General features: G+C 33.8%; 1 protein-coding gene across 2 annotated transcripts in view; it reads left to right on the top strand.

The window, feature by feature from the left end:
• Positions 1-22,041, top strand: part of LOC127718277 (prolow-density lipoprotein receptor-related protein 1-like) — a 208,771-nt gene that overhangs the window by 102,204 nt on the left and 84,526 nt on the right. For both annotated transcript variants that reach the window (XM_052224271.1, XM_052224272.1), the window contains 15 exons: positions 335-467; positions 1,787-1,921; positions 6,579-6,704; positions 7,793-7,915; positions 8,838-8,951; positions 10,182-10,316; positions 11,566-11,760; positions 12,245-12,449; positions 13,382-13,552; positions 15,113-15,260; positions 16,424-16,643; positions 18,156-18,383; positions 19,224-19,407; positions 20,542-20,651; positions 21,617-21,895. In XM_052224271.1, coding sequence (XP_052080231.1) covers positions 335-467; positions 1,787-1,921; positions 6,579-6,704; positions 7,793-7,915; positions 8,838-8,951; positions 10,182-10,316; positions 11,566-11,760; positions 12,245-12,449; positions 13,382-13,552; positions 15,113-15,260; positions 16,424-16,643; positions 18,156-18,383; positions 19,224-19,407; positions 20,542-20,651; positions 21,617-21,895 — 2,506 coding nt within the window. The remainder of the gene's footprint in view (positions 1-334; positions 468-1,786; positions 1,922-6,578; positions 6,705-7,792; positions 7,916-8,837; positions 8,952-10,181; positions 10,317-11,565; positions 11,761-12,244; positions 12,450-13,381; positions 13,553-15,112; positions 15,261-16,423; positions 16,644-18,155; positions 18,384-19,223; positions 19,408-20,541; positions 20,652-21,616; positions 21,896-22,041) is intronic.

Here is a 22,041-nt window from a genome sequence, read left to right as displayed (position 1 = left end):
CACTCGAAGATGAGCATGTTACTAAAGTGGATATACTCCTACAAGCAGCCACTCTTTGGCAAAATAAGAGTTACAGTAAAGCATACAATTTTGTTTTTAAATATTGAAAATAAGATGTATTTAAAAAAATAAAAATTATGTATAAATAAATAAAAAAATGTTTTGAATATACTATAATGAATGAAATAATGTTATGATTTATAAAAAAAACTAAAAACTGTCTATAGTTGTGTACAGTATGCATCCCCTCTCCAATTATATGTCTTGGGTAAACATCTATTTCTTTTATAGCACAAACACCTGTGGAAAAATATACAAATATATTTAATTTCAGTGGGGATGTCCAAGTTTTTGTGATGAAGATACCGAGTTCCAGTGTTTAAATGATACAAAGTGTTTACCGATAATCTTCAGATGTGACGGGGAAGAAGATTGTGCAAATGGATCTGATGAAAAAAACTGTAGAGGTACTGTATATTGGGTTATTCCATTTAATATCTGAAAAGGGGAATGGATGGTTACCTCATCAAAGACCCTCTAAAAAAATTTTTGAGGCAGATGTTTGGTTTTAAACCCTTCAGATGCCAGATCTTGTCACCAACCCCTAATTATTCCATATTTAGACAAGGAAAGACCCCTTAGAAACAAAAAAATGGGTATCCCTCAGATATATTATGAGCCAATGGGTATCCCTAAGAAATTACTTTTGATACCCTCAGAAAAAACCATCCACCTCCTTTTGTTAAATTGGATAGTCCATTTGTGTTAAGTTTTTTTTCACAATAAGGGACTTAGAACAGGCAGTTAAATCCTGGCATTCATTATTTTCGTTTCATAGCCTTGATCAATTCATTAACAGACTAGTTGGATACCAGTTTTAGTTGATTTTGTTGGAACTGTTGAACCACAAATTTTAAAGAAGTTCAAATTTTCTGTTGGCTTGTATGCACACTTTTGTAAAACCACAACATCAAATATCTGGAAAAAATACAATTTTCCTTAAGCCACGAAAATTGGAGCAACAAAAATAAATGAATCCACAGTATTGCAAAACTACAAAAAACTGCCAGTATTACCCCATTTAAAGATGTTGTCTTTAATGATGAGAGAATAGGCCTTACCCCCCAGAAAAATATTTTGCTACAAGATGTCTTTATAACATACATAATCTATAACACAGGTGTTACTGAATGTAAGATATTTGTTGGATTCAGCTTTTGCTCATACTTAATTTTGAAGCGTATTGTGTATGATGGCCATTTTAGGGCAAATATTCCAATTGCAAAGTTTATAACAATTAAACATGACAGTTACATAACAACTGAAATTTTATGACTCTTATGGTCAGAATATATTTTTACTTTTCTTATTTCAATAAAACTATCATAATTATACCCCCGCTTTAAAAAAGTGGGGTATACTGTTTTACCTCTGTCTGTCCGTCCATCCGTCAGTCTGTCAGTCCATCCATCCGTCCGTCCGTCCGTCCCATGAATATTTTTCGTCGCATCTTTCTGAGGAACTACAATACAAGGATTTCTGAAATTTGGTTTCAGGGTTTATATAAGTCAGCTATCCCCTGTGATGCGTTTTCAGATTCATCACTCAACAACAAATGCATATTTGGGCTGAGAGTATCATCAGTGAGCAGTAGCTCGCAGTTTCACTTGTTTTGAAATGATTTAAGAATTTCATTATCTTTTGCAGTTTTATGGGACAAATTTATAGCTCTTATCATACCACCTACTTTATTATTTGTTTAATATTAGGTTATATGTTTTCGCAGATCTTCCCATTCCAGTGGGCACATGTAATGATGAAAACGAATTTAGATGTTCTGATGGGATGTGTATACCAGAGAAGTATAAGTGTGATGGAGACCAAGATTGTGCTGATGATTCTGATGAGCTAAACTGTCGTGGTAAGTCATTCTGATCGGTTGAGATTTTGGATCAAGGGTCAGGCTGTCATACTAAGTCTTTCTGATTGGTTGAGATTTTGGATCAAGGGTCAGACTGTCATTGCAAGTCTTTCTGATTGGTTGATATTTTGGGTCAAATGTCTGTACGCTTGATCAGGAATTAACCAATTTAGGACAGAAGAAACTTGTTTAAGTTAGGAATCTTGGTGAGATATGAAAATTTTTCTCTCAATTGATATTTAGGTCAACTTGGTAGGTAAGAGAAAGTTCCTTAAGAATTTCAGATTTGAGAGGGTCTGGATTGGGTATACATAATAGAAAAAATAAGGCAAAAGGTGCAGAAAAAATTACAGAATAGAGAAAAATAGGCCAAAAAATAAAGGAAAGAGATTAATGGGATGTTAAAATATAAGGAATATAGAATAATCAGCAAAATGAATACATCAAAGCGAAAAATGGCCTAAAAAATTAAAGAATAAAGAAGTAAAGAACCCTCCCATCCAGACCCTCAATTTTAGCTCACCTGGCCTAAAAGGCCAAGTGAGCTTTTCTCATCACTTGGCGTCCATCGTTGTCGTCTGTCGTCGTCGTCGTTAACTTTTACAAAAATCTTCTCCTCTGAAACTACTGGGCCAAATTTTACCAAACTTGGCCACAATCATCACTAGGGTATCTAGTTTAAAAAATGTGTCCGATGACCTCGCTTGCCAACCAAGATGGCGGACATGGCTTAAAATAGCACATAGGGGTAAAATGCAAGTTTTGTCTATTATTTTGAAAACCGTTATAAATAGAGAAAATCTGAATGAGCAAAAATGTTCAGAATGTTGAGCTCTACCAATTGTCTATATATGTCAAAACTGTCAGACGACTTCTAATAGGAGTTATTTCCCTTAAATGACAAATTTTACCTTTTTTTAAAATTTTTGGCTATTATCTTGAAAACTATAATAGATAGAGAGAAACTTTAAATTGCAAAAATGATCATCAAGACAAGTTCTACAAATAATTCTGCATTGTCGAAATCGTCAGTCAACTCCTTATTAGAGTTATTGCCCTTTGATGATGATTTTTACCAATTTTTTGCGTTTTTGCCTTATATCTTAAAAATTATAATAGATAGATAGAAACTTAAATTAGCAAAAATGATCAGAAAGACAAGATCTACTAAAGACAATATGGAGGAAATCGTCCGACGGCTCTCTATTGTAGTTATTGCCCTTTAATGACGATTTTTACCACTTTTTTTGCGTTTTGCCTTACATGATAAAATTTATAATAGATAAATAGACAGTTTAAATCACAAAAATGATCAGCAAGGCAAGATCTACTAACAAGTCAAATTTTGCCGATATAGTTAGTAGACTGTCATTCTTTAAAGGAGTGATTGCCCTTAAAATGAGGATTTTTTTTACACTCTTTTGTGTTTTGAGCAAAAACTAAAGAATATAGAGAGAAACTAAACAGGCTAAATGATCAGCAATACAAGATCATCAAAACAGAGATTTTTATCATGAATTCTATTCTCGTCTACAATGTTGGAGAGAATCCTTTGTTGAAAATGCACATAGACCAAGGTGAGCGACACAGCCTTTTTAGAGCCTCTAGTTAAAAATAAGTATAATGTGATCCTGATTTGCTTGCAGGAACCTGACAATGCTCTGTTTTACTTTCTGTCATGAAGTCTTTTTTGGGATCCTCAGGTTTGTCCTCATAGTACACACACACACACCTTTAAAAATATTGAGAATTAAATTTCATTATCAAAACAGAATGTTGGAAAAGGGGGGGGGGGGGGGGTGTTAGGGGGGTGGGGGTTGCTCTAGGCAATATTACCAAAATGAAAAAGAACTGAAAAAAATTATGTTCCCAAGGATGAAAAAGAATATTCTACCACTCCAAATCTTTTAAAAGGATGAAAAAGAATATTCTACCACTCCAAATAACCTTTTAACAGTTGTTATGTCAGAAAAAATGATCTTCCGATTGGTGCTTTTCTCTGCAAAAAAAATTCACAAAGCAAATATTTTTACATCACAATGTCCTATTAGGCCTTTCATCTAAATGACCTCAGGTAAACTGGGGCATTTCATTCATAAAATTGAAATTGGAATGTCGTGTATTCATCAAACAGTAGAGTCTCCATTATTTGTGGGTTACTTATATTTCCTGTATTTTGTGGGTAAAGGAGAAGCACAATATTTAGCCTGTCAACACTAGGGTGGTGAGTTCCATTCCCGCATGTGGCAGGTGGCTTGAATCCCATCTTAATTGACTAGTTTTCCTACCAAAAGTTGGTGGTTCTCACCGGGCACTCCTGCTTCCTCCACCCTAAAAACTGACCGCCTTGGAACAGCACAATAAAGGTGAAAGTGGTGTTAAACACCAATCAATAAATCAATCATCAATGGTGGCTAATGGGAGTTGTTGATAGTATAATGTACATAGAAATACTTCTGAAGACTTTAAACTTTTATACACACAAAAAAACAATAAGCTAATTTATCTTCATTTCTTCGCCCATATCAGCTTAGTTGTTTTGTAATTCTCTTATTAAGGCTTTCAGACATTATCAGTGATGTCACAATGTCTGAGGAGAAGTTATGAGCAACGTCAACAATGTGTGAGGAGACGTTATCAGGCTTACTTTTTTTCACTAGAAAAACTGTCTAAGGGAGGGGAGAAACACCAGAAAAAGTACAATAAACAGATTTCTCTAATTGTGTGGCAATTTTACCCTTTCCGGACCCATTGTATAAAAAAATTTAATCAACGTGTGGTTGCCTATGATCTCAGAAAATGATTGGATGAGTTTAAGGGTCATAACCTTTATCAGCTCACAGCATGAATCAAAATATGCTAACAGGTGTTAATGAAATTGACAACTGTGTGGAATGTGGAAGGCACTCGAAGGGGATTTTCGTTTATCAAAAATGAAAATTTATTTGATAATCATTAGAGAAACAGATTCATACATAGTTACTCTTGGATAATCAGATTTATCCAATCCCAATAGTTAAATTATAAATTTTAACTGTCTTGATTGAATAATTCCGATAATCCACTGATACCAATGTAAGACTCTATATTAACCAGTTTTCTATGTATCGATATTGTAAAATATCAGCTGCTCTATATAGTGTGAATCTTTTATGCTCGTTCGCTGCCTTTACTTGCCAGAAAGGTTCACTTTGTGGCTTGTGGGTAATAATTTACTATATTAGTGTGAAGAAACCTTTTATTCAATACTTCTAGTAATTCTGACTTGAAAAAAAAAACTTGAATGGAATTCTATGCGACTGTTATACAAGTGAGAGGTTTAGCTAGCTATAAAACCAGGTTTAATCCACCATTTTTAGTCCCCTACCGACAAAGTCGAAGGGGACTTTAGGTTTGCACTCCGTCCATCTGTCCATCCGTCAGTCCGGCAAATCAGTTTTCCACACTTTATTTCTTCATGCTTGAAGATATTGATTTGATATCTAGTGTATTGTTTTATCATGACAAGTTACAGATCAAGTTCGAATTTTGTTCCGGTCTGATAATTTTGTGCAGAGTTATAGTCCTTTGACTTAGAAAATTCACTAAAATAATCAGTTTTCAGCACTTTTATTTGTCATTCTTGAAGATATTGATTTGATAATTGGTATATAGTTTTATCATGACTATGTATAGCCATGCAATACTCACAGAATGCTTGTTTTCATAAGGAAATGCCTGTACCAAGTCAAGATTATGACAGTTGTTTTTCTACATAAGGAAATGTTTGTACCAAGTCAGGAATATGACAGTTGTTTTTCTACATAAGGAAATGCCTGTACCAAGTCAGGAATATGATTTTTGTCGAGCCTTCGACTTTTGTCGAAAAAGCGAGACATAGCGATCCTTCATTCCATCGTCTGCGTTGTCGTTGTCGTCGCCGTTGTTGTTGACGGCAGCGGCGTCCACAAATATTCACTCTGTGGTTAAAGTTTTTGAAATTTTAATAACTTTCTTAAACTATCCTGAATTTCTACCAAACTTGGACAGAAGCTTGTTTATGATCATAAGATAATATTCAAAAGTAAATTTTGTAAAAAAAAAATTCCATTTTTTCCGTATTTTACTTATAAATGGACTTAGTTTTTCTGCCAGTTAACATAACATTCACTCTGTGGTTAAAGTTTTTAAAATTTTAACAACTTTCTTAAACTATCCTGGATTTGTACCAAACTTGGACAGTAGCTTGTTTATGATTAAAAGCTAGTATCTAGAAGGAAATTTTGTTAAAAATTTTGTTCCATTTTTTCCGTATTTTACTTATAAATGGACTTATTTTTTCTTCCAGTTAACATTACATACAGTCTGCAGTTTAAGTTTTTAAAACATTTATTAGATTCATAAACTATCCTGGATTTTTACCAAACTTGGACAGAAGCTACTTACAATCAAAAGATAGTATAGAGAGGAATATTTTTATTAATTTTTTTCCTCATTTTTGTTGAGCCTGCGATTAACAACAAAAGAAGGCGAGACACTGGGTTCCGCAGAACCCTTATGAATTTTTAATTCATTTGATGGGTGTGAGCTTTTGATTTTGCCATTTTATTTAGGACTTTCTCTTTTGAATTTCCCTTGGAGTTCGGTATTTTTGTTATTTTTCTTTTTATCTTTTCAGATGTTACTGTTCAGTGTCTTGATCGTATTGAATGGAAGTGTGAAAAACACAACAAATGTATACCTATAGCTTGGAAATGTGATAAAGAGAAGGACTGTCCCGACGATTCTGATGAGAAACTTTGTGGTATGTATGACAGAAAAACAGTTGGTCACACGATCTTTAGAAATGTATACCTAGCTTGGAAATATGATAATGAGGGCAATTGTCCTGACAGTTTTGAAGAAAAACATTGTGGTATGTATAACAGAAAAATAATAGGTTACATGATCTTTAGAAATGTATACCTAGCTTGGAAATATGATAATGAGGGCAATTGTCCTGACAGTTTTGAAGAAAAACATTGTGGTATGTATAACAGAAAAAACAATAGGTCACATGATCTTTAGAAATGTATATCTATAACTTGGCATTGGAATAATTATCAATTATGGACTTATAACGAAGTCAATACGTTATATATGGATTGAGGTTCAATATATATGACCGGTCCATAAATTACGTATTGACTGAGTGAAAGTCCATAATTCATATATTACATATGTAAATAGTGTATTATGGAAATGGACTTTAATGTTTTTTCTATATATTTTACATTATATTTTGCAAGATTTTTAGTACTGACTGTAAATATATATATAAATAGAAACAAAGCGTCCATATACTTAAATACCCTTTGAATCATGTGATCATAATAACCAATGAAAAAAGAAGAATGCTACACCATATGTAGTATTGAGGGCTATTGTCCTGACAGTTCTGATGAAACACATTGTGGTATGTATTGTAGAAAAAACAATACTTCACTTGATCTCTTGAAATATATACCTAAAGCTTGGAAAATGTGATAATTAGGGTTATTGTCCTGACGGTTCTGACGAAAAACAGTGTGGTATGTATGACAGAAAAAACAATGGGTTATAGGATAAACAAAGGATAAAAAACGATTGTAAAAGGTCTTTTGAAATGTATATCAAGAGCTGAGAAACATAATTATTCTGATTGTTATAAGGCCATGGAAAAATGATTGTTAGTTTCACCTAACCCGACCAGGTCTATTTTAAACCCCTGGGTTGTTTGTTTTTTTTCTGACTTAACGAAAAAAGAAAGAAAAAACGGCTGTGTCTTGTTCCAATCCAGCAATTTTAACAAATATTTTTTATCTTTTATTATTCAATTATACTGTGATGTGTAATAATATTTTTTAATTGTAGATGTTGAATGTGATTCTCCTAACTACAGATGTCCAGACGAGTTGGTCTGTCTGACACCATTTCAACTGTGTGATGATAAAGCAGATTGTACAGACAAAAGTGATGAGGGAAACCATTGTAGTAGTAAGTTCACATCTGGTTAAAATTTAGCACTCCCACCTCAGGGGGCTCAAAGTATTTCAGATTCAGAGGTTATGGGTTAGACCATCCACTATGACAAGCAAATTTAACATCCCCGCTTTGAGGTCTCATAGTATTTCCAGTTCAGAGGTTATGGTCTAGATCCAGGAAATGGTGAAGGAGGCCAGTGTAGTAGTATGTTCACATCTGGTTAAAATTTAACACTACCACCTCTGGGGTCTCGTAGTATTTCCAGTTCAGAGGTTTTGTGTTGGAAATTTGTGTTTCTAAATTTTGGGTCCTCAATATTTTTGATTGATTTGGCTTTTGAACCTTTTTGATTTGAGTGTCACTGATGTAATAGATCTGACAAACAAACTGCAATAGAATTTTTTAATATTTTTTATGTGTCTAAGGCTTGGGGGTGTCTCACTTATAATATAATGCATGTTAGGGATGAGCTGCTGGAATATGTCACTATTTTCAGCTCCATGATGTATGATTAGGTTGAGAAAGTAGGATGAAATCAAGGTTCCTATGTCACCATGTTTACATTATTATGTCACTGTTAGAACGATTATTTGATGACGCCATTTACGCTGATTGACCTTGGGTCAACCGGTGTAACTCATTCATATAAAAACAACTCCAGATTGGTGTATATATGACAAGGTTGCTGATCAAATCATAAATATCTAAACCTAATCAGATGTTAATTATTTTCTTAGATGCAATTAAAACCACTGTCATTCATAAAATCTATCTCCATGAAATTACGTATTAATCATGATAGCTATAGATATATGTTTTGTCAAAAAATATATGATAGGATTTGTATTTTTGTTATTCATTTTTTATTATTTATAAAATTTTGGATTTACAAACTTTAAATGAATATCAATATTTTTCTTGGTTTAATTTTTAGATGCTACACTGTGTGAAAATTCCGGTTGTACAAACTGCTCTAAGACGCCATGGGGACCAATGTGTGTGTGTGAGCCAGGGTATATACTAAGCTCAGACAATAAAACTTGCAAAGGTAGATATATATTGTAACTGAGGATTTTTTTGCAGATTGATATTTTTATAACTTTTTCACATGGGTTAAAACTGCTCACCCAACAAAAAGTTTGCCCTCACATCAGTATTGTTGATGTGTACCAACTGTTAAATAGATATAATTACATTAAATGTATGTTTTGTTATAATCCATAATTTTGATTGGCTGACAGTAATCGTAAGGCCCTCCAATATCAAATTCTTTTCCTGTATAGAATGCAACATGCTATGACTACAGATGGTAATCATGACAATTTTAATACTGCATATAGAAAAACAAACAGAAAGCTTGATATAACTCTTCATTTCATGATTGAAATCTTTTTATAATTTTATAGGGTTGTAAAAGCATTGATTTTGCACACATTTTTTGTTTGAAGCGCTTCCATGCTTCATACAAAATGAGCTTCTGTCTACGCTTTTACACCCTAATAAGATTATGAAAAGAAGCATTCAATAAAAAAAATCTTAAATTGTCATTTCAAATATTGGATGGCCCTTATTGCACCATGTCTTTTTGTTGGTTACACTTTCCTTTTTTACAATGTAATTTCAGTTCAAAATTGAGAAAAAAAAAAGATAAATTAAAAAAAATGAGTATGAGTAAAGAATACTGTCCATCCAAAATTTATGAATATTGATATCACAATGAAACTGTTTTGTTTAGGCCGATTAAACATGAAATTGAAAGAAAAAAAATACTGTTAATTCAGAAATTGTTGCGTGGTTTTTATTGATGCGAATAATGTGACTGGGTGAGTATTGCAATATAAGAACTAGCATTCTGATATCTGAGACATTTATATAAATTCTGCTTTTCCTGAAATCGCAATAATTAATTTCACAGATTTGTTAATTCTTCCAAATTCCAATAATAAATGCATGCAATAATTTCTGAATTTACAGTAGTCGTATGAAAATTGAAGATTATCCATAACAATGTTTTTAGTTAACAAGGGGGCCTCTGTGACTGAGTGGTCTAAGTACTCTAACTACTTTATCACTAGTCTGATAACACTGAGGTTGTGAGTTCAAATCCCGCATGAGGCAGGTGCGCTTCAACTCTTAATTGGCTAGGATTGTCAGTTTTCCTACTAAAGGACGGCTTCCATCACCAATAAAAACTGACCGCCACGAAATAGCTAGATTCATAAGCTTACTTGAATCAAAGAATTTTGTGTTAATATTTTGCATATTTCTTTTTCCACAGCACTTGTAACCAGTAAATGTTCACAGTGGGGTGTTTGTGGACAGTTATGTACTGAGGACCGTTCAGAGAGGGGATACCATTGTAATTGTTCCTCTGGTTTCCTATTGGAGAAAGATGAATACACCTGTAAACCAGGTCAGAACTGTATTACTGCTTTACTGTTTATGATAATAACTACTCTTTCTATTTATACTGATCCTTTCCTTTCCCTAGCTAAGATCAGGGACATGTTATCATTGTAACTCATTTTCTTGGTTACTCTGGCCTTTTGCTGTAGATCAAGTCTCAAACAGTGACAACTTTCATAATCAGTTGTTTATACGAACATTTAATTAATCAGTTTGAAAAAACAATCATGTGATTTAGCATTTAAAGAAAGGAGGGGACATTTTTTTGCTGATGTCCATATTACAAGGGAATTTTAATGTTTGGGAAAGTGGGACAAAGGAATATAGTAAAGATATATGAGTTTACCGTTTAAAAGACGGGCAATATAGCGAGGGAGCGTTTCTATAACTTTCATGAAAAGACTCAGTTAATGCTAAATGTGCTTTGAGTTAAGCTATTTCAGTTGATATTTTATAGTGTGTTTTTCTATGTTGTGATGTTACACTATTGTTTCAGAAAAAGGGTGAAGGTTTGGTACCATTAAAACGTTTAAACCCGCTGCATTTGTTTGCATCTGTCCTAAGTCAGGAATCTGATGTTCAGTAGTTGTCGTTTGTTGATGTGGTTCATAAGTGTTTCTCGTTTCTCGTTTTTTATATAGATTAGACCGTTGGTTTTTTCCGTTTGAATGGTTTTACACTAGTAATTTTTGGGGCCCTTTATAGCTTACTGTTCGGTGTGAGCCAAGGCTCCGTGTTGAAGACCTTACTGTGACCTATAATGGTTTACTTTTATAAAATTTGACTTGGATGGAGAGTTGTCTCATTGGCACTCATACCACATCTTCTTATATCTATTTGCTCTTGGATGTATTTTTCCCCCAAAGTGTTTTTTTTATAAATACCTTAACTTCAAATCTTTACTCTTATATTCTTCTTTTCCTAACAAAAACGTCATTAGAACAGCTGATCCTGTGCTTTTGGTGGCAGGTGATCCATTCTTTTCAATTATAAATACTGTGTATTCAGAAATTTCTGCACTGCATGCTTTATCTATTGTGATTTTTGAAAAATGGTCTAAAGCCCTAGATAAATTATTGTGCTTTCAGAAAATGTTGCATGTAAATACTTTAACATAATAGAAAACGTGGGTTTATTTTTCTAATGCTATCCCATTGCAACTTTTGCCATTCTCAGAACATTGCAAAAATTTTTTGCATTTGCAGTAATCCTATTGATAATTTCACACCTAATACAAAAAGTTTTGTTTATTTCAGAAAAAGAAACAGTATACATTATTTTCTCCAACAGACATGAGATGAGACGAGTCGACCTTGATAATTTTAATTATGCATCATTAGTGTCAGGGTTGCGGAACACAATTGCCCTAGATTTCTACTACGCGGAAGGTTGGATTTTCTGGACTGATGTGGTAGATGACAAAATATTTAGAGGGAAGATTTTATCCAATAGTGAGTAATCGAATTCCAGACCATTTTATTTGATTAAAAAATTAATTATATTGCAGTGGATTGTCTAAGTTTTCTTGAATCATAGCCTCGGTGGCCGTACAGCATCATTTGATCTCACAGTTCCAGTTACTTGCCTTTTGAAAAATACAATTAAAAAATATGTTGAATGGAAAGTGGCATCAGTATCGCCCTTTATATACCATTTTGAATAGATATTTAGAATAACTTATATAGACTAAATCCTACAAGAAAAATGTAAGCAAACTAAATACTATATATCAACTTCAGACTCAGACTTAATTGACCTGGATCGTCAGTTTTCCTGCCGAAGGTCATGCTCTTCTCCGGGCACTATGGCTTCTTCCACTTTAAAAAAACTGACCCCCACAAAATAGCCAATAGTGCTCAAAGTGGCGTTAAGCACCAACAATCAATTAATTAATTGTACACATATAGGTGTAATTTCTTTATACTTCTATTTAAGGTTTTACACAGATCAAACCAATCATAGATGTTGGCCTGGCTACTACAGAGGGACTAGCTGTAGACTGGATTGGAAAGAACATCTACTGGGTAGAGAGTAACTTGGATCAAATAGAAGTAGCAAAACTTGATGGGTCCAATAGAACTACTCTAATTGCAGGCAATATGATAAGTCCCAGGGCCATTGTATTGGACCCCAGAGTTGGGTAAGTATTTCTTTTAATACTCATTAGAAGGCAATAAGACATTGTTTTGGCCCATGTAAATTAAATTTTGTTATCACCAATTATTATAGCACATGTTGGTGATAACATTGCCCTTCACCAGTTTTACTGAGACAGATGCAGATTTCAACAATTAATGTCTCTTTAGTGATGCTCGAGGCCAAAATATTTTAAAATCCAAAACCTATTACAAATGTTAAACAGCTAATGAAACCATAAAGGACCAAAATACAGGCAAACTTGGACATGATAAGGTATGATGAGCATGATATTTTTGACTGGTCCGTCCATCTGTTTGTCTGTTTTAACTTCATAATGTTGTCCTACGTATGCCTTATCAGGTTATTTTTGCTTTGCATTTTGTTCATAGTATTGCCCTTAGAAGAGGATGTTTAATATTTACAATATAAAAATAAGGAGATGAGGTATGATTCGAATGAGACAACTATCCACTAAAGTTCAAATAAAGTGGAAGTAAGCAATTATAGGGAGCCGTACGGCCTTCAACAATGAGAAAAACCCATACTGTAAAGTCTGCTATAAAAGGCCCCGACATGAAAAATATGAAACAATTCAATTGAGAAAACTAACGGCATAATTTATAACAAAACAATTTACGAGAAACAAATACGACAGACATGAACCAACGATAACCACTTAAAAACTGGCTCCTGAGGCTCCAATGTCCATGTTTGTGTGTCAATGGCCCTGTGCAATATACTGAAAGGGACATTGATTATTTCATGGCTATTGTGCATGTCTGTAAGAAAGGATTTCTCAATTAACTTCTTGATTGGTATCATAGTAAGCAGTTATTGACAAAATAAGTGTGTTTATAAATAAATAGGAAACGTGTGACAAACATCACCATGACAGCAACCTATCTACACAAAAATTCAAATTTTACTTTACAGGTCATTATTTTGGACAGATTGGGATGCTAAATTTCCAAGGATAGAGACCTGTTCCATGGCTGGAGAGAAAAGAAGAACGATTTTCAATATCTCTGGTATTATAGGAGGAGGATGGCCAAATGGGCTGGCCATTGATTACGACTTCAAGCGTTTATACTGGATTGATGCTAGGTAAGTTCAATACTTTGTATTACAGGAGGAGGATGGCCAAACAGACTGGCCATTGATTACAACTTCAAGCGATTATACTGGATTGATGCTAGGTAAGTTCAATATCTCTGGTATTACAGGAGGAGGATGGCCAAACAGGCTGGCCATTGATTACGACTTCAAGAGATTATACAGGATAGATGGTAGGTAAGTGATATCTCTGGTATTACAGGAGGAGGATGGCCAAATAGGCTGGCCATTGATTACGACTTCAAGCGATTATATTTGATTGATGCTAGGTAAGTTCAATATCTCTGGTATTACAGGAGGAGGATGGCCAAACGGGCTGGCCATGGATTAAGACTTCAAGTGATTATACTTGATTGATGCTATGTAAGTTCAATATCTCTGGTATTACAGGAGGAGGATGGCCAAACGGGCTGGCCATTGATTACGACTTCAAGCGATTATACTTGATTGATGCTAGATAAGATATATCTTAGTAATAATAGTGCTTGTTATCTAAAATCTCAATTAAAAAACACGGTTTTTGAACAGACAATTTTCCGCATATTTGTACTTATATAAAATTGAGGATGGAAATGGGGAATGTGTCAAAGAGACAACAACCCGACCAAAGAGCAGAATACAGCCGAATGCCACCAATGGGTCTTCAACACAGCGAGAAAATCCCGCACCCGGAAGAAATTGAGCTCAAGGGTTAACCTTAATTAGTCAGCAACCCAAATAGTATGAAACTTATACACAATGCTTATTACCCTCAAACACAGATCAAGTTTGAATTTGGGTGGAGTCACTTTCACCTTTCTAGCGTTACCCCATTACTGTTTTTTATTCAATGATATTGGCACTCAAACCCCCGAGAAATCTCTAATGACAACATACAGAAACAAATGTCTTAAGTTCAAAGAAAACAAAAAGTCAAAAGGTTTGAATTAGTACATTGACCCTTGCACATTTACAAGCGGGGGCATTTGTGTCTCATGGACAAATTCTACTTTAAAAAAAAAAAAATCATCGTGAAATGGCCATTTTATTTCCCTTCATCCTCACACATACAAACCACCTTTTATGACCCTCACTTCAGGATTGATTGATTATTGGTTGCTTAAAGCCTTGTGATAAATAGTTCATGCATATTCAAGATAATAAGAATGTTCACTGTTTAAGTTCAAAACAACATTTCATGAATTCTTTTTAAAATTTTCAGAACCAAAAACTTCATTAGCAGTTGTCTTACACTCAACTTTTCACCAAAATAAATGTTTCATGCTAAAAATCTCAATTAAGATAAAATATTACATTTGCAGATACCTCAGATTGGCTGCTTTTATTTACTTTTTTTATACGCCCGTTTACGGAATGTATTATGGTATACCGTTGTCCGTCTGTCCGTCCATCCATTCGTCCGTCTGTCCGTCTGTCTGTCCGTCGTCAACATGTCGGACATTAACTCAAAAACACTTTATCCAATTTGCATAAAACTTTGGTGAATTGTTTATTTTTTTATGTCAGAACCACAATATCAAGGAATAAAACATGTACTGTTTATATTTTTAGGTCTGACTCTATCCATACAATAGATTATAATGGAGCTGACCACAGATTGATATTAAAACACCACGAGGGAATGCGACATCCCTTTGCATTAACACTGTTTGGGAATTATGTATATTGGACAGACTGGGGAACTAACTCACTTATGAGGGTATGTAATTATTGTAAATTCAGAAATTATTGTGTGCATTTCATATTGCGATTTTTCGAGAATGGACAAAAATGCGAGTTTTATTATTGCGATTTCGAAAAAAAGGTGCATACAGGTCTATATTTCAGTTATCAGAATGTGAGTTCTTATTATTGCGATACTCACCCAGTCGCATTATTTGCATTAATAAAAACCTCGCAATAATTTCTGAATTTACATTATTGGATATGTACCAGTTAATTGAAAATTTAGACCAATTTTGAATAGAATGGACTCATTTTGAATACTGTAAATTAGGAAATTTTTGTGTGCATATATTATTGCGATTTCCCAAGATTGGACAAAAATGTTGGATTAATTGTTGCATTTTCAGGAAAATCTGCATACAAATATCTGTATCAGATTGCGAGTTCTTATTATTGCGATACTCATCCAGTCACATTAATAAAAAACTCTGAAAATTTCTGAAATTACAGTATATATGAATGAATGCAAACGTGTTGTATGTCAGGTAGAAAAAAACCCAACACTATAAGACATCAGCAGGTTAATATACAGAACTTAAAGACTAAAGAAATGGGGTTTGATTGCCTATGAGACAACTATCGACCAAGAGACAAAAGTACAAGGATGTCATCATTTATACATAGAAAAACAAAGGATATAGGGTATCCATCCATGACACAAAATTGGTACATGCACAGCAAAAAACACAAAGAAAGCAAAGGAACAGCGCTTTTATTGCTGTTCTTCATCTCAGAGTCACAATGAGGCCTTCAACACGGAGCAAAAAAAAACTCTCACCTCACTGCAAGTTTAAGACATGTATGTCAATCTTAGGCCTTCAACAGTGAACAAAAGCCGTACTGCATGGTTAACTTCCAAGTCCTTGGGGAGATAAAAAGTTAATTAATAGAGCAGAAAAAATTAAGTTTATAACATTAAACAAAAAAAAATGTATGACAGACTGCAACAAACAACAACTGCTAGACTATATGCTACTTGTTAGAGAAAAGCAAATATATATAATGGATAAAAGAGGTGTGTGAATCCCTAAACTGGGACAGTTGTGTAACAGCACAACATTAAAACTAACTGTAAAAAATCATATATGTCTCTATAACCTTTGATTATCCATGGAATATGATCTTTGAATATTTCAGGCTAACAAATTCAATGGATCAAATGTGACCACCATTCAACAAACAATGACACAGCCTTTTGACCTTCAAGTCTACCACCCCTTACGTCAGCCAGAGATGCCAAATCCCTGTGAAAATAATGGCAACTGCTCTCATTTATGTTTGATTGGCTATGACCAGGTAGCCAAATGTCTCTGTCCTCATTTGAAAAAGCTCAACGACGATGGCAACACATGTATAGGTAATGAAAAGTATTATTTTTGAAATTCAAGTAGGTCTTTCCTTCAGAATATAGGATATGCCAAAACACATAATTTCAGCGCATGTTGATGATTCCTAGCCTGACTGGTTTCTGTCCTTCATGAACCTTCTTCAGAGGCAGAATGATGGATTAATACCTGCAACCTATTTATATAGGATAACAGGTAACTTTTATCCGTCGGATAATGGTTCTGTATAAATAAGGTGCAACTATTAAAGCCAGTAAAGAAAAAATCATTTCATAGTACTGTAGATTCATTATAATTTGTGGGATATAAATTTTTCGTGGATTTTGTGGGTAAAAAGGTGAACCACAAATCACATGTTCAACGTACAAGTACAAGTTTTATATTGGTTTGTGTGTAGACTTTCGGTGAAACCACGAAATGAAATATCCACGAAAACCACATTTTTTCCTCAATCCACCATAATTGGTACCCATGAAAATAAATGAATCCACAGTATATTGATATTTGCTCAAGAATATGGGTGAAAACGGGTCATTTTCCGAATTCCCGGGTTATTTAACGACCTGGCGGGTATGTAAACAATCCCGAGTGAGAGGTGAAATTTACGGGTGTCATCTGCAGAATACGGGTCAGTTGAAAAGTTTGTTTATATAATGTTTGAGTGGGCTTCCCAAGGTGGGCAGGTAAAAAAAGGTAAATCAACCTGAACTTTAGTGTATATGTGCTGTAAAGTTGGAAATATTTGCAAGGGTTAATTTCTGATGATTTGATGATAAGATAAAACATTAAAATAATCCCTTAAGATTAATTTGATGTTAAGTTAAGATCTATTCAGAGACAAGAAAGACATGAAAAAAAAGCTTTGGAACAGGTTTTGCCTTTGAAATCAAGAAAAGTTCACGAAGGGTTAAAATTGGCCCTAAGAATTTGATGTCTTTTCTAATCAGGCCTAAATACCACACATTTCACATAGAAATAGTTGTGATATTACTATAAATACAAAATAACATCATATTGGCACATTACATTAAAAAAGACGGAAGTATTGGCTCCTTAAGTATGCATTATTTGTGTTGTTACTTCGGTTAAATTTTCAATAAGTCTTAACTGCTTTTAGCATAATTTACTTTGGCCGCCACCCATGATCCAGAAAGTGTTTGTGTCTAGGGATTTAATATCATCATTGGCAGCTTTTGGTTACAGAACATATTGGATGCCAGGTTGCCGCCAAGGATTTCCTCAATCTTTTAGATCCGAAAAATGCACAAAATCATCATGTTTTGATTATATGTCTAAAATGTGCTGATTTTGAAGCCAAGAATGTACTCTTATGAAGAGATTTATTGAACAAAGAAGTATGGCTTTTGAAATAGATTGATTTAAGAACCGAATTATGACCATTTTGAAATTTTATGATAAAGTTGAAATTCAAGGCCATTTTTGGCCTAAAATGAACCTTGTCCTTGAAACTCTGCAAAGAAAAACCACAGTATACAATTTTAACGAAAAGTCTTTTTTTATAGCTGATAACAAGTTCTTACTGTTCGTAAGAAGTAGTATAATTCGTGGTGTGGATCTGGCTAATGCTAACTTCAGCGTCATACCAACAATTACTGTTCCACATGTGGATAGGCCTACAGCTGTGGATTACGATGCTAAGGAAGGAAAGCTTTACTGGGCAGACAGAAATTTAAATGTCATCAACAGTGCTAATAATGATGGATCTAATGTGGAGACCATTATTGATTCAGGTAATTTCAATAAGAATTATTGATAATGTTTAATTGCAGCATGTATACTTGAGTGTACAAAGGGCATTTTAATGCAACATCATTTGTAACATTCATTTTGATTGGATAACGTCACCAATTTTCATGGCATCAATTCACAATTGATGCTATGAAAACATACACGCAAGCGCAGAAGACGTATGACTTGACATTGTTTTCTCTCAGTTTCATTAGAATGGAGATAACAATATTGTATTTTAAGCTCAGACGGCATCAATTGGTGATTTGATGGTCGCTAACACGTCACCAGTAAACTTAATTTGTGACCATCAAATCACCAATTGATGCCGTCAGAGCTTAAAATACAATACAGTTATCTTCTAAGTGAAGTTGAAGGAGAAGGTATGATGAGGCCACTTTTTCAGATGCCTGAAAATCAAAAAATTATTAAAAATCTGCCCCAAATAATCTTTTCCTGTTCATAAACTATTAGTCTGAAAGATTTTAGTACTAATAACTTTGAATTTGTCACATATATGCATCAAGGCTTCAGACTTATTGAATTATGTGCAAAACTGCAAAAAATGTTAAAATGGCCTCATTTTCAAATCTTTCCCATCAATTGAAATAAAAGAAAAAAACATCTCTTGAACATTAAAAATTTTCAAGTAACCTTTTTCAAGATCTGGTCTTGCAGTCATAAAACTTTACTCACAACTCGGAGTACGAAATTTGTGCTCGAAACACCAAATCCAGTATTTTGATTTGTTAATACTTGAGTCTGAGTACAATATTCCTACTCAAAAGTTTCATGACGGTAAGCCCAGTTAGTTTAAAAGATGTATAACCTTTTAACTTCAGGTATTTCCAACCCAGAAGGATTTGCAATTGATTGGATGTCTGGGAACATGTACTTTTCATCATTTGCCTATGGTGGAAACAAGGCCAGCATTTCTGTTGCCAAGCTAGATGGAGCCTATCGTGCAAGAGTTGTGATGACTGGTCTTACCAAACCTAACTCCTTAGTAGTATTTCCAAGCCAAGGGTAGGTTATACAGAAAAAATTAAGCTGCTTATGTAAGAAATCATGAATGTAAATTCTTCTATTTTTGAGTGCTTTTAGTACTGTAAATTCAGAAATTATTGCGTGCATTTATTATTGTGATTTTGTCATTTTTGACTAAAATGTGATTTTAATTTTTGCGTTATTAAGAAAAATCCTGTTTAATTCATATAAAAAATTTCAAAATGCGAGTTTAAAGTATTGCAATTATAACCCTTCCCATTTTTCGCAATAATAAAAACATTGCAATAATTTCTAAATTTACAGTATTGTGATATCGATTGTTGAACAATGAACAAAAATACAAGATAAATTATTGAGATTCAGGAAATTCTGCATGTAATTAATGCTATCAAAATTTAGCATGAAAGTTTTACATTTTTAGCTGACCTTTCCAAAGGAAATGTGAGCTTTTGCCATCACTTGGCATCCCTCGTCGTCCGTTGTTGTCCGTCGTCGTCATCGTCGTGGTCAGTCTGGTGTAAACTATTTCAAACATCTTCTCCTCTGAAACTACTGAACCAATTCCAACCAAACTTTAGCTGAATGATTTTTAGGTTATCTAGAATAAAGTTTGTGTTTTATTTTCTGTTTCCTCAGAAAACATGGCAGCCATGACTAAAAATAGAACATAGGGTAAAATGCAGTTTTTGACTTATATCTCAAAAACTAAAGCATTTAGAGCAAATCAAACAAGAAGTTAAAGTATTCTTTAGGTCAAGGTCTACCTGCCCTGAAATTATCAGCCAAATTGGGTATCTGATTTTTAGGTTATTGCCCCTGAATTGATGATTTTAAGGAAATTTTGCAGTTTTCAGTTATTATCTTGAAAATTATTATAGATAAAGATAAACTGTAAACAGCAAAAATTGAGAGCCTCTTGTTGCATGATTTATGTACAAAACAAATGAGAAAGAAAAATGACAGACAGCTCCACATCAACCACAGAATTACATGCTCCAGACTTTGAACAGGCACATACAGAATGTGACCTGGGTTAAACATGCTTACGTTCACCATGTCTCTCCATCCGTTCTTCATACAAATTATATTTTTTTTTTAGACATGACCTCTATATGTCTTCTCTAGCCTTTTTAGTATGATGTATCATTTCAGGTTGATGTTCTGGTCAGATGTTGGAAATAAATCAAACCATGCTATTTATAGATCCAAGATGGATGGTAGTAATGTTAAAACTATCATAAACCACCTCCAAATGCCAGCAAGTAAGATTATATTTATAAATAGTTATGCTATTATTCTCTCTTTTCTCCCTCTTAAAAGAATGGAGGTATACATGAAGGTAGGAATGCCCTTTACTGTCAGACGTCAAACGGTCTTTTTTTGGCTACTGTTAGCGTCAAATTGGTTAAATTTTACCGTGATTCGTCAAAATATCCTTATCGTGATTCGTCAGAGTTTCCAAATAATTATCGTTACTGTTATTTTGGAGAAAAATTTAACGTGATTTGTCAAAATCAGTTGATTTTTTTATCGTCTTAAAGAAAGTGTACATTTTATCGTCATGCACCAAAAATGACTGTTAACGTCATTTGGCAAGATTTTTTACTGTTATTCGTCATGAAGGTATCCCCATTACGACCCTCATACATTGTAACCTCTGTCCATCCATCCACAACATGTTTCTGTTGCATTTTCCTGATTTTACCAGTATGCAAGGTATTATTTTTTTCTGAATTCTCTCTCATCTACTTGGAAGAACACATTTAAATATTTAACACCAGAGTCCCAAGGAGAGTGAGGGGGATGTCAGTGATACTGCTATTTGGTCACAAAGGAAAAAAAAATACTATGAAACATAAAATCTTCTCCATTCTCTGAGAGTTACATAGTGTTAACAAGGGTGGCATTCCTCAATACAAATTATGTCAGGATCTTTGCATAAGAATGAAAAGATCATCTGATTTGATCTCTTATATTTCAAGTTCTCAAAAGCCAAAAATTTTTGCATTTACCACATGAACTTATTGTTGCTGACAAATTTTGTCATTTTATGATCGCTTTATTAAAAGTGTCTTGTTGATTGTTTAAAGATTATTTGAACAAGCTAAACAGACAGAGAGTGGTGTCAACATACTTTCTTTCAGCATGTTCAAATGAAATACATTTTCAAGGTATTTGAAAAAATTATATCAGACTTTAAAATATAATTATTATTTGATATTTTCAGGTTTAAAATTAGACGTGAAGACAAAACGACTGTATTGGGTTAACAGGGGAAACAACTCTATCATGACTTGCAATATAAATGGCTTATCATGTCGTATGATAAAAAACAGCAAAATAACCAAACCATTAGCCTTAACCTTGACAGCAAAAGGAAGGTTATATGTAGCTAATGATGATGAAGTGATATCCATGACAACAACAGGGGACAATTATCTATTGTTACGAGACAAAACCCCTGAAATAGAAGCAATGCAGGTTTATGACATGGATATGAGGAAAGGTAAGTTATTGGGTTTGGGGAAATATGGTAATTGCCAAAATTGGAAACTTGGAAAAATTTACAAAAGTTTAAGGTGATACCAAACACCTTGACTAAAACTAATTTGGCTAGTTTAATTTTCATAAAATTAGGACAAAATATTTACT

The sequence above is a fragment of the Mytilus californianus genome, unplaced genomic scaffold, assembly GCF_021869535.1.
Source record: "Mytilus californianus isolate M0D057914Y unplaced genomic scaffold, xbMytCali1.0.p SCAF_10, whole genome shotgun sequence".
Classification (NCBI taxonomy): Eukaryota; Metazoa; Mollusca; class Bivalvia; order Mytilida; family Mytilidae; genus Mytilus; species Mytilus californianus.
This window is presented reverse-complemented; position numbering and strand designations above follow the sequence as displayed.